At 48.3% G+C, this 11,747-nt stretch overlaps 1 protein-coding gene across 1 annotated transcript; it reads left to right on the top strand.

The window, feature by feature from the left end:
• The first annotated feature begins 1,548 nt into the window (after positions 1 to 1,548).
• On the top strand, positions 1,549 to 11,337 carry ZGPAT (zinc finger CCCH-type and G-patch domain containing). Its single transcript, XM_083618804.1, has 6 exons — positions 1,549 to 2,252; positions 3,033 to 3,166; positions 4,480 to 4,638; positions 5,375 to 5,506; positions 6,847 to 7,264; positions 8,448 to 11,337. Exons 1-6 carry the CDS (start codon positions 1,666 to 1,668, stop codon positions 8,584 to 8,586), a joined length of 1,569 nt encoding a protein of 522 aa, XP_083474930.1. The 5' UTR covers positions 1,549 to 1,665; the 3' UTR covers positions 8,587 to 11,337.
• The last annotated feature ends 410 nt before the right edge of the window (positions 11,338 to 11,747 follow it).

The following is an 11,747-nucleotide window of genomic DNA, read 5'->3' as shown; positions in this document are numbered from 1 at the left end:
GCTCTGAGCCCGGCTTCGGCTGGGGAGGGCGGGATATAAATTTATTATTATTATTATTATTATTGGCAGGGGCGGGGCCTGGTGAGGGAAGACAGCGGCTGTCGCAGGGCCAGCTCAGGGATGGAGCCTCCATCTCCGAAAGCTTTCAGCCCAGAAAGACAAACATACACAAGATAATCACTTCAGGGGAGGGTTTAGATCCTGCTCTCCAGGACGACGCCCCAAAGCAAAGAAAAATGAATAAAGCAAAGCAACCGATTTTAAAGAATTTGCCACACTTTAAAGATTAAACTGTGTATGTCAAAGACCAGCTTATAAAATACACTTAGGGGTACAATCCCAGAAGGAAAACAAACATTTAAAACAATGTACAACAATAAATTTATACTGGCAGAATCCGCGACCAAGGAAAAGAGACGGTGGAAGAAGATTGGAAGAAATTTAAAGTTTATCTTAAGAACTGTTGTAAAATTAATGAGTGCTAAAATGTCATGGGTAATGTAAAACAGAATTGCAGCGATAAATGATTGGGTAAGAGAAAAAGGATCAAAGAAATTGAATCATAAGTAATTGAAATTAGGAGTTGCTGAAAAAGTTTAAAATAGGGATGCAGGAAAGGGAGGTATGGGGAAGTCGTTGAAATAAGGTTTAAGCAAAAAAGGTTATGAAATTATACGTGTTTATATGTTTGTTTGTCTATGTATTGTTAGTTGTGAAGTGTCTCAATTCATGTTGGAAAATCAATAAAAATTTATTTTAAAAAAACAATAAATTTATAAATGCGATAAGCATTTAAAACTTTAAGATAAGCTACTGCAGAGAGATGACCCAGAGTCACCCATGGAACCAAGTTTGGGGATTTTCTTAACTAATTAGTTTGGGTTGGGGGGTGGTCTCCTCCTACAGATCTGTACACAGAATCTGGTGACCATGGAATCTGGCGACCATCCGGGTCATCTTATGATATTTGCCTACTAGGAAAAGGATGTGTGTATATGTATATATTTTTTCCCTGTTTGAAAAGTCCCCCCCCCCCACCAAAAAAATGAAGGTGGTTTTTTTCCCCTTTTAGCCTGCTTTGCTCGTGTGACGCAAGGGAATGGTGTCTTGCTCTGCTTACATACCTATTGAATGTTGCGGCGGCAGTAGGAGGCCCTGGACAGTGTCAAGAGGTGGCTGGGAGTGCTGTGGTTATTATGGGCTCCACGTTAGGGGCCACAAAGCAGGGATGAAGAAAGCTTTGCTTGCTTCATTTCTACAATCAGGTTGCCGTTAACGGCACAGGAGCAAAACTAGTAAAAGAAAGGTGGCAACGCTGGCTGCTCCAGTGAATTGTTTCCTCGGAGCAGAGGCTGTAATTGTGGGGAATACTTTGCTGCAAGTTTGCACCCATTGAAAGAGTGGAATAATGGCTGCCTTGCCTTAAGTGATCTAGTGAATAAATTCAAGGGGCCGGTTTTTAATATTTTGGTCTTATTTCTAACCCTTTGTAACCTTAACTAACCCACCTTTGCTGCAGCCTGGTTGATAACAGAGAGGGAATTGCTGGACAGCTGAGAAAATCTTCCTTTGGGCAAGCATCTGCCATCGAGTTTTCCTGCTACCTGTCAAGCTGAAGATGTGGTGAAGCCCAAAAGAGGGCAGGGACCTCTTCATTCTGCAGCGATGGATGAGGAGAGCTTGGAAGCAGCAATCCAGACCTATAATGCCCAGCTGCAGCAAGTGGAGCTGGCTTTGGGAGCTGTGCCGGACCCATCACAGGAACCTGACCTGATCCAGCTGCAGGCCGATTTAAAGCAGCTGATAGAACTGACAGAATCCAGCCTGGTTTCTGTGAAAAAGAGCAAGCTCTGTGCAACTTTGGACCCAGAGACGCTCTCCACATCTTCGTCCAATCCTCTCCAGCCAGACAGGCCACTGAGCACAGATGATGAATATGCCACTTTTAAGGAAGCCATTGCTGATATGGGTGGAGAGGATGCGTCCCCAGACTCTCAAGATGTGGAGCAAGAAGGAGAGGAGGAGGAGGAAGAGGAAGAAGAGGAGGAGGAAGCCAGTGGGATGAAAGTGAAAGCCCCATACTACAGTTCTTGGGGGACCCTTGAGTTCCATAATGCCATGATTGTGGGGAGTGAATCTATGGAAGATGGAAGCCGAGGGGTCAGAGTGCTCTATCTCTACCCCACCCACAAATCCTTGAAGCCGTGCCCCTTCTTCCTGGATGACAAGTGTCGGTTTAAAGAGAATTGCCGGTAATTAGGATTCCTCTTGAGTTGGGTAAGGGGTAGGGACGGGGTTCCCAATGGGTCAGGGAAGTCTTCATAATATTCCTCTCCCCCTCCTCCCCTCCACCACCAAGGACCTGGATGCTATGCCAAGCTTGCGTTCCCCGTACCCACTTTCATTTTGGGCAGCTTTCTCCAACCTGCTGCCCTCTGCACCAGGATTTCCTAATCTTGGATCTCCGGTTCTGGACTACAACTCCCATCATCCCTAGCTGGCAGGGCCCAGTGGTCAGGGATGATGGGAATTGTAGTCCAGAAATAGAGGGAAACCCTGCTCTAGATATCTGGTAGTACAGCTCCCGTGATCCCCAGCCAGCATGACCAGCTGTTAGAGAAATGGGCTGTGGAGGCCACAATACTTGGAAGGCACTGGGGTCCAATTTAGAGCATCTCTGCAGTTTAATTTTGCAGGATCCTTTGTGCAGCTTGGAAGCATGCAGTTGAGTTGCAGGGAACCTTTCGCCCTCCGATCAGCCCCAGCACAAATGGCCTGGGATGAAGGCAGCTGTAGTTCAGCAACATCTGGTGGGCCAAATGTTTCTCATAGACAGTCCTGAATAAGAATGCATGGAGAGCCCTGCTTGCTCCGACCAGCTAGCCTAGCATCCTGTTCCCACAGTGGCCATCCCACTGGGATGCCTGAAAACAGCACCTGAGTTCAGCAGTCCTCTCCCCGTTTGTGATGCCCAGCAGCTGGCATTTGTGATTCATTGTCCTTGTGTTGCCCCCCACCCCACCCTCCGGCAGATTCTCCCATGGGCAAGTTGTATCTGTGGAGGAGCTGCGGCCCTTTGAGGAGCCCGACCTCAGCTGCCTTGCTGTGGGCTCAGCTTGCCTGGCAAGGCATCAGGATGGGATCTGGTATTCTGCTAAAATCACAGGTGAGTTTGCTTTGCCCGTTTGCTGTGAGGTTGGAGGGTGGTTTAGGCCTATTTCTAACTTGAGTTATGGGTGCAGTAGGGGTAGGCAAGATACCACTGTCTGGCATGAGGGGACCCTAAGACACACCCGAACTATCAGTGGCCCCTCTGATGCAGGCGTTTGCATGATGCACTCTTGCAAAGAAATCCAAACATTAGCTGCCTGCAAACGTTTCAGTTACTACTCCACCCGTAGTAACTAAGCTGCGTTATTCCAAGCTTGTTCATTGGTCCATCTAGCTAGTTTATTTTCTCTGATTGGCAACAGCTTTCCAAGATTTTGGGCACAAGCATATGTTTCTTTCTTTGGGCTTTATACCCACAGTCCTTTTTAACTGGAGAACTGGGACCTGAACTACCGTATTTCGTATGCAGTGCACTTGCTCTACCAAAGTGCTTTGCCCAATGTATATGGGGGGGGGGGACATAGCTGTCAACTTTTCCCTTTTCTTGCGAGGAATCCTATTCGGAATAAGGGAATTTCCCTTAAAAAGGGGAAATGTTGACAGCTGGGGGGGGGGGTTTAAAAAAAATGCCTCCTGTACTTTAAGGATGCATTTAATGTCATACCTTCTAAAAAGTAAAGGATATTAAAATAGCCCATCAGGAACTGGGGAAACAAAGTCACAATGCTATACCAGTTCATATATACAGTGGATGTATAAATCAATGGACTGTTCAGTCTTGTGCACGTCTATCCAGAAGCAAGGTCCACTGAGTTCAGTGGAGTTTACTCCCAGACCAACATTGCAGCAAAAGGTATTGATCTGAAACGGTTTCTTGCACACACTTCTTGCTGAGGAGTTGTGAGGGATGCGTGTCTTGACATTTGAGCTTTATGGGGGGGGGGAGCTTCTCCTAATTGTACATGGGACACGGGTGGCGCTGTGGTCTAAACCAAAGAGCCTAGGGCTTGCCAATCAGAAGGTCAGCAGTTTGAATCCCCGCGACGCGATGAGCTCCCATTGCTCAGTCCCTGCTCCTGCCAACCTAGCAGTTTGAAAGCACGTCAGGTGCAAGTAGATAAATAGGTACCACTCCAGCGGAAAGGTAAATGGCATTTCCATGTGCTGCTCTGGTTCGCCAGAAGCAGCTTAGTCATGCTGGCCACATGACCCGGAAGCTGTACGCCGGCTCCCTCAGCCAATAAAGCGAGATGAGCACCACAACCCCAGAGTCGTCCGCGACTAGACCTAATGGTCAGGGCTCCCTTTACCTTTACCCTAGTTGACGCCTTGAACTGCAGCATAACCATTTCGCTTTCCCTTCCTCAGACATTGACAGCGGTTACTACACGGTGAAATTTGATTCGCTGCTCCTGAAAGAAGCGGTTGTGGAGGGAGACGGCATTATGCCTCCCCTCCGTGGTGAGGAGAGCTCATCCTCATCGGAGTCGGAAGGCGATGAAGTGGATGATGCCGGATATGCCAAAGGTATAAGGCATGGGTAGGCAAACTAAGGCCTGGGGGCCAGATGCAGTCCAATCACCTTCTAAATCCGGCCCACGGACGGTCCAGGAATCAGCACTTTTTTACATGAGTCCTTTTATTTAAAATGCATCTCTGGGTTATTTGTGGTTATTGTTAAAGGGGGAATAAAGGAAGCTGTCTTTGTTCCTCTAGCTCAGCGACTCTCTAGGATTTCAGAGTTCAGTGTTTTCCCAGTCTTACTAGGCATTGAACCTGGGATCTCCTGCATGTAAATTGAAGAGTAAGTGACAGGCAGTAATATAAAAGCTGTCTGCAAGCTGGCAGCTGCTTTAAGTGGCCAGAAAGCCAAACCATATACATGTAATCATAAATGCAATTTATGTAAGGAGCTTAAGGTGGAATACATGGTTCTCCTCTTCCCCATTTTATCCCCCCAAACAGCCCTCTTGGGTGGGCTGACAGAATGTGACTGGCCCAAGGTCACCCAATGAGTTTCATGGCTGAGTGGGGATTTGAACCCTCGTCTCCCAGGTCCTAATCTGACATCCTCCTTACTACACCACACTGGCTGGAATGATTAGGGCAGTTAACAAACTCTAGTCCTCAAGGCAGCAAGAAGTTGAGAGAGAAGCTGGTTGTTCTTCCTGCTTCCAAGATTCTGCATTAGGTATCCCAGCCTGCTTGGTTTTGCCAGTGCTGCTGCCCTCCTCCACTTAAACCTTCTCTTGTGCCCTCACAGTTATCGACTCCAGCACCCCTGGGAATGGGGAAGGGCCCTCCTCTTGCAGTTCCTCCTTCGGCAGCTGGGAGGCGCATACGCGTGGCATTGGCTCCAGACTCCTTGCTCAGATGGGGTATGAGTTTGGCAAAGGTAAGCATTTGCATGTGTGCAAAAGGTGGTTGTCTCTGCAACTTATCCAAGTAATTTCTCTGCTTGTGCCAATAATAATAATAATAATAATAATAATAATAATAATAATAATAGGGTAGTACCTTGGTTTACGAACTTAATCCGTTATGGAAGTCTGTTCATAAACCAAAGCGTTCTTAAACCAAGGCGTGCTTTCCCATAGCAGCGGGGGACTCAATTTACAAATGGAGCACACTCAACAGGAAGCGGAACATGTTTTGCTTCCAAGGCAAAGTTCACAAACCAAAACACCTACTTCCGGGTTTGCAGCGTTCTTAATCCAAGTTGTTCATAAACTAAGCTGTTCTTAAACCAAGGTACCACGATGATGATGATGATGATGATGATAATGATAATAATAATAATAATAATAATAATAATAATAATAATAATAATAGTATTACTTATATCCCATCCATCTGGCCAGGCCTCCCCAGCCACTCTGGGCAGCTTCCAACAGAACACTAAAAACATGATAAAACATCAAACATTAAAAACTTTGCTAAAGAGGGCTGCCTTCAGATGTCTTCTAAAAGTCAGAGAGTTGTTTGTTTTCTTGACATCTGATGGAAGGGCATTCTACAGGGCGGGCGCCTCTACCGAAAACGCCCTCTGCCTGGTTCCCTATAACCTCACTTCTCGCAAGGAGGGAACCGCCAGAAGGTCCTCAGAGCCAGACCTCAGTGTCTGGGCTGAATGATGGGGGTGGAGACACTCCTTCAGGTATCCAGTAGGACCGAGGCTGTTTAGGACTTTGAAGATCAGCACCAACACTTTGAATTGTGCTTGGAAACATACTGAGAGCCAATGTAGGTCTTTCAGGACCGGTGTTATATGGTCTCAGCAGCTGCTCCCTGTCACCAGTCTAGCTGCCACATTCTGGATTAGTTGCAGGTTCCAGGTCCCCTTCAAAGGTAGCCCCATATAGAGCGCATTGCAGTAGTCCAAGCGAGAGATAACCAGAGCATGCACCACTCTGGCGAGACAGTGCGTGGGCAGGGTGGGTCTCAGCCTGTGTACCAGATGGAGCTGGTAGACAGCTGCCCTAGACATGGAATTGACCTGCGCCTCCCTGGACAGCTGTGAGTCCAAAATGACTCCCAGTAGGGACGCCTTATGCAAGCTAATGACTTCCTAAAAATCACTGCAAACCCCCCCCCCCGCCCGACCTGGGTTGCTGTGCGTAATAGAAACCTGGTGGACAAGCAGCAGCAAGGGCAGGCCCGTCTGCTTCATCCATCCAAGTGTCTCTTACACATGCCAGGTCAAGTCCTCCATCCATGACTCTCCTCCTGCTTCAGGTTTGGGGAAGAATTCGGAGGGCAGAGTGGAGCCGGTCTTAGCAGTTGTGCTGCCCAAAGGCAAGTCCTTGGACGAGTGTGCCGAGATCCTCCAGAAGAAAAGGGAGGGGAAGATTGATCCAGCCAAGCCCAGAAAACGGAGGGCGAAAGGCAACCGAGCCGCCCGGCCCCCCCGGCAGGGCCCAAAGCCCTCCCGAAATGTCTTTGACTTCCTGAATGAGAAGCTTCAGGGCCAGGACCTCGGTGAGCAGGAGGCAGGGCTTGCACCCCTAGAGAGGAGCAGCAAGGAGATCTACCACGCCAGCAAGAGCACGAAGAAGGCTCTGAGCGTCCGCCTCTTCCAGACGGTGGAGAAAATCGACCAAACCCAGAAGGACATCCGCGGGATCCAGGAAGCCCTGGCACGCAACATCGGGAGGTAATGAGACCTTTCAATTCTGAATGTGGCATCTGATCTAGAATGGAGGCCGTGGGTTTTGGCTTCCCAATATTTCTGGCTTAGCTGGAAATATTTCAGTAGCGCTGGCTGGGGCTGGTGGGAGTTGTCGTCCGAAACATCCGGAAGAGCACCAGGCTCTTGCATCACAGAATCAGAGAACTGTAGAGTCAGAAGGGACCCACAAGGGTCATCTAGTCCAACCCCCTGCAATGCAGGAATCTCAGCTAAAGCATCCAGGACAGATGGCCATCCAGCCTCTGCTTAGAAACCCCTAGGGCAGCAGTGTCCATACCTCCCAAGGGAGACCGTTCCACTGTCTTCCTGTCAGAAAGTTCTTCCTGATGCTTAGTCGGAATCTCCTTTTGTGTAACTTGAAGCCATTGGTTTGAGTCCTACCCCCTATCTGAAGTCCAGGCAGGTTTCCAAAGAGGGAAATCCACATTGGACCAGTGCTTTGTGATGAACTTTCTGCTATGTAAATACTGTACATCCATAATTTGAAGCAAAAATTATATGTCGCTTTTATCGACCTAAAGTCGATACGGTCCCAAGGCAAAAATTGGAAAAGACAAATATAGACCTCCATCTATTATTTCTCATCAAAACATTATACACTGACACATTGATACAAGTAAAGGTGGATCTGGCCATCTCACCACTAGAATTAAGACCATTACTGGAGTCAAACAGGGATGCATTTTGGCACCTTTCCTGTTTAATTTATATATTAATGACATGGTTAAAGAAATGGAGGGCCTATAGTTTGCCCCTGTCACAATTCTCGACCAAAAACTCTCAGTCTTAATGTATGCTGATGACCTAGCCCATCTAGAACCCAGGTGGGCCTGAAATTAAGTTCATATTGCACGAGGAATGCTTTATCTACAAACTTGAGATATTTGAAGATGGCTATTATAGCTCCCCTCTTTTCCAGCCTGAACATACCCAGCTCCTTCAACTGTTCCTCATTAGGCTTGGCTTCCAGACCCTTGATTATCTTGGTTGCCCTCCTCTGCCCACCTCCCAGCTTGTCAATATCCTTAAATTGTGGTGCCCAAAAATTGGTTTGATGGAGGGATGGAGGGGGATAGAGTAGGCACCTCCCTGTGCATGTTCCTTTTCTCAGGACGTCTTTCTAATTCTCTGGGTTTGGGGCTTTCAGGCACACGGTTGCCGCAGCTCAGCTGGAGGAGAAGCTTGCCGGAGCCCACAAGAGACTGAGCGAGCTGCGGGCTCAGGAGGCCAGTCTCCAGCGAGAGCAGAAGAAAGCCAACACGCACAAGAAAATGACCGAGTTCTAGCCTTTTCTCTTCTCTCCTGCCCTTCGTCAGGCCGGGCCATTTACACTGGTCTGGAAGCAGCCATGCTGTTCTACAAGTGTGCAAGGAGTTAGACCTTGCTATCTCTTGAGCTGGCAGACAGGCCAGTCCTGCTCTTCCTTCGTCCTGGCTGCACAGCAGGGCTGAAAGGCAGGTGCTGAGAATGAGGTGGGTGGCCCAGAGCCATGGACACCTGAATGCAAAGGTGGCCAGCGTGGGGTATTCTAGGTGTCTCTGGGCTCAAGCTCCTATCATCCCTGACAGGGCCTGATGAGTGTTGGCCACATCACTGCCTCTCTTTTGTTACGCATAATTGGCTTTCTAAAGAGAAAAGCTACAAGGTGATGCACCTACATTGGAGCTGCAGAGAACGTTAATCAGGCATGAGAGCCGCTAGCAGATTCCTGCCCTTCTCCTGGCCGTTTCCTTGTCTGTCTCCAGCTCTCTCCCTCCCAGGATTCCTTGGCAACTTCTTGGTGGTGGGTGATCTCCCCACCCAACTCACAACAGAGAAAAGCACCACGAGAAGAAGGAAGAGATAAGGTGGTTCTCTAGCACCCGTGCGATTCTCCTGACTTGGAAGGAACTGCTGCAGTCTCGTGCGCGGCATCCGCACCAATAGTCAGGTGCTAGAAGTGTGGTAGCATCATCTCCCTGTGCAACTCCTGGGCAGGGAGGGTTTAACAGCCATGTGAAAAGAAGCTTGGAGGGAGGCTGGCCATTTTCGCTGGCCCACACGAGCAGCAGTTCAGTTCTTTGAGGATTCTCGGCCTATAGTCCCGGTGCTTTCTCCCATCAAATCCCGGCAAGTTTGAAGGCAGAACTGCCTCCTGTAGGTTCTCCTTAAATTAGAGGTGTGGCCGTCCCCATGTTGTTGGGACTCTCGTTCCCATCATCCTTGACCACTGGCTGCGGCTGATGGGAGTTGGAGTCCCAACCACATGGGGACAGCCACGTGCTTTGCAGTCTGAAACGGTGTGCAAAGCTGGTCACGTGTGGCCTCCAGGCGCATGCTGAGCCTGCATTGACGCGCTCTCAAATCTAGCCTGAAATCCTACGGACGGGGTGGAGCAAGAGGCTTTCAGGTGACGTCTACCCCCCCCCCCAAACAACAACCATCAGGTGGTGAGTTCTTCTGTGTTCATGCAACCACCTTCTGAAGCATTTGCCTTCCATCAGAACAGACAGCGGAGCAGAGAAAAGCCGCTATCATTCTTGCTCACTCCTGCAGCCCCACAGGAGAGATAGCATCAGAGAAGTGGGTAAGCTGTTTGGTCTCAGGAAGAATGCTCTGCTGAGGAGAAGAGCAATGGTGGGTTCTGCGTTTCGGGGCAGGCTTAGACATCTGTGTAGCTTCCTGTGCACGTTTCCTTTCAGGTTTGTAAAGATTATTTTGAGTTAAAAGAACAATCGTCATGCTGACTCTTTTGCTTTCTGGGTCTTGGGAGTTTCCTTTCTGGGTCTTGGGACTTTTTACGTAGCTCAGGTTCTAGTGTGTGCGCTTTTGCATGTACGATAGACGGTGCATCTTCGTTTGCAGTCGGGTTTGCAAAATGTAATTCCCCAGCAAGGAACTGGTCTGGTTTTCTTCAGCTGTGCCTGAGCCATCTAACAGAGATAAATCTACCCTGTAAAAAGCACTGGGGGCCAGAAGAAGAGCAGCCACTCGGTTTAAATTCCTGTTACATCCCTCCCCCCACACCCTTGAATTCTGTTAGAAAGGCATCTTGTTCTCCTTCCGTTTCCCATTTGTAAAGGAGCGATCTTTGGCGATCCCTCGTAGCCGAGTAAGATTGTCTTCCATGAACACGGTCTTAACAATGAGTCCGTAAGTGACTGTGGAGGCCAATTCTGGATCCACACGTCCTTCCACAGTGGGGACATAGGTTCCTGTGCGGGAGTTGATCACGATGAGGGTTTGCCAAGCACGCCTTCCTCTTAGCACGTTTCTCCCTTGCGTCCTGAGTTCAAGTGTCTTCAAAACCCACGACACCTTTGGTAAAGTAAAGGAGGAATAGTGACAGAGAGACAAACGTAAGCAAATCTCTCCTAATCTGTGCCCATTAAATGTGCTGTATTTGTTCTATGTGCCAAATCCCACCCTGCTGGGTGCAATAAGTTCAGCCCTCTGTTTAAAACAGGGTGGGATGTTATCCTCACCTAATCTGAAAAAGCTACTACTTTGCTAGGGTGACTGGGTCTTTTCAGGTTCTTCAACACGCTGGTGTTCTTGTTTAAGGCTGCAATGCTTGTTTTTTTAAAAAATAATAATCTAGGACTAAAAACCACTGAATCCAGTGGTGCTTATTCTAAGTAAATGTGCTCAGGATCGGGCAGTACAGATATGCACATGACAGCAGGTTCTACTTCCGGGTCCACGTAAACCACAGGGCACATGCTATGCCTGAAGCGTCACGGAAGGTCGGAAGCACCAGCTTCTCCTGCTCTTAAATGCTGAGCAGGTTTCTAGTTCTCATGGGGAAGGCTAGCCAGACGAAGCTCCCAATTGGGGAATGGAAGCAAGAGTCCTGATTCCCCAAGTTTTGTGCCAGTCATCATTCACTCCTGAGACCACCCTCGCTTGCCACCCTTAGTAAGTGGGAACTAAAGGTTACTTTGTCCGTCTGTTAGTTATCTGTTCCTTACAAAAGAAGAACCGATTTCTGGAAAGGAACCTCATAGTTTGCATCCACAATAAAGTATTCAGGCTACATTTATGTGTGGTAGATAACATGTTTTAAAGGGTGGTTTGTGATTCTCTGATATTACTAGGGAAAGGTTTTCATATCGGAGCCTTCTCCTTCCCACCGAATAATACTGGGCCCCTCTTTGGCCCCAGGAAGCATGGGAAATAATCTGCCCCTCCTCTGGCCTGAAATACAATGAGGTTACTAGCACAGAGCTCTTAATTTAACTCATGGTTGATGGCTCAAACCACGTGTCCACATAACACAGCATCTTGTTTTTTTATATTATATGTGGCCGCCAAGAGCACACAACACCTACATTGAAAGACCTACATTGGCTCCCAGTACATTTCTGAGCGCAATTCAAAGTGTTGGTGCTGACCTTTAAAGCCCTAATCGGCCTCGGTCCAGTATACCTTTGCGAGAAGCAAAGCTACAGGGAACCAGGCAGAGGGC

This window comes from Podarcis filfolensis (assembly GCF_964270895.1).
Source record: "Podarcis filfolensis genome assembly, chromosome: 6".
Taxonomy (NCBI): domain Eukaryota; kingdom Metazoa; phylum Chordata; class Lepidosauria; order Squamata; family Lacertidae; genus Podarcis; species Podarcis filfolensis.
This window is presented reverse-complemented; position numbering and strand designations above follow the sequence as displayed.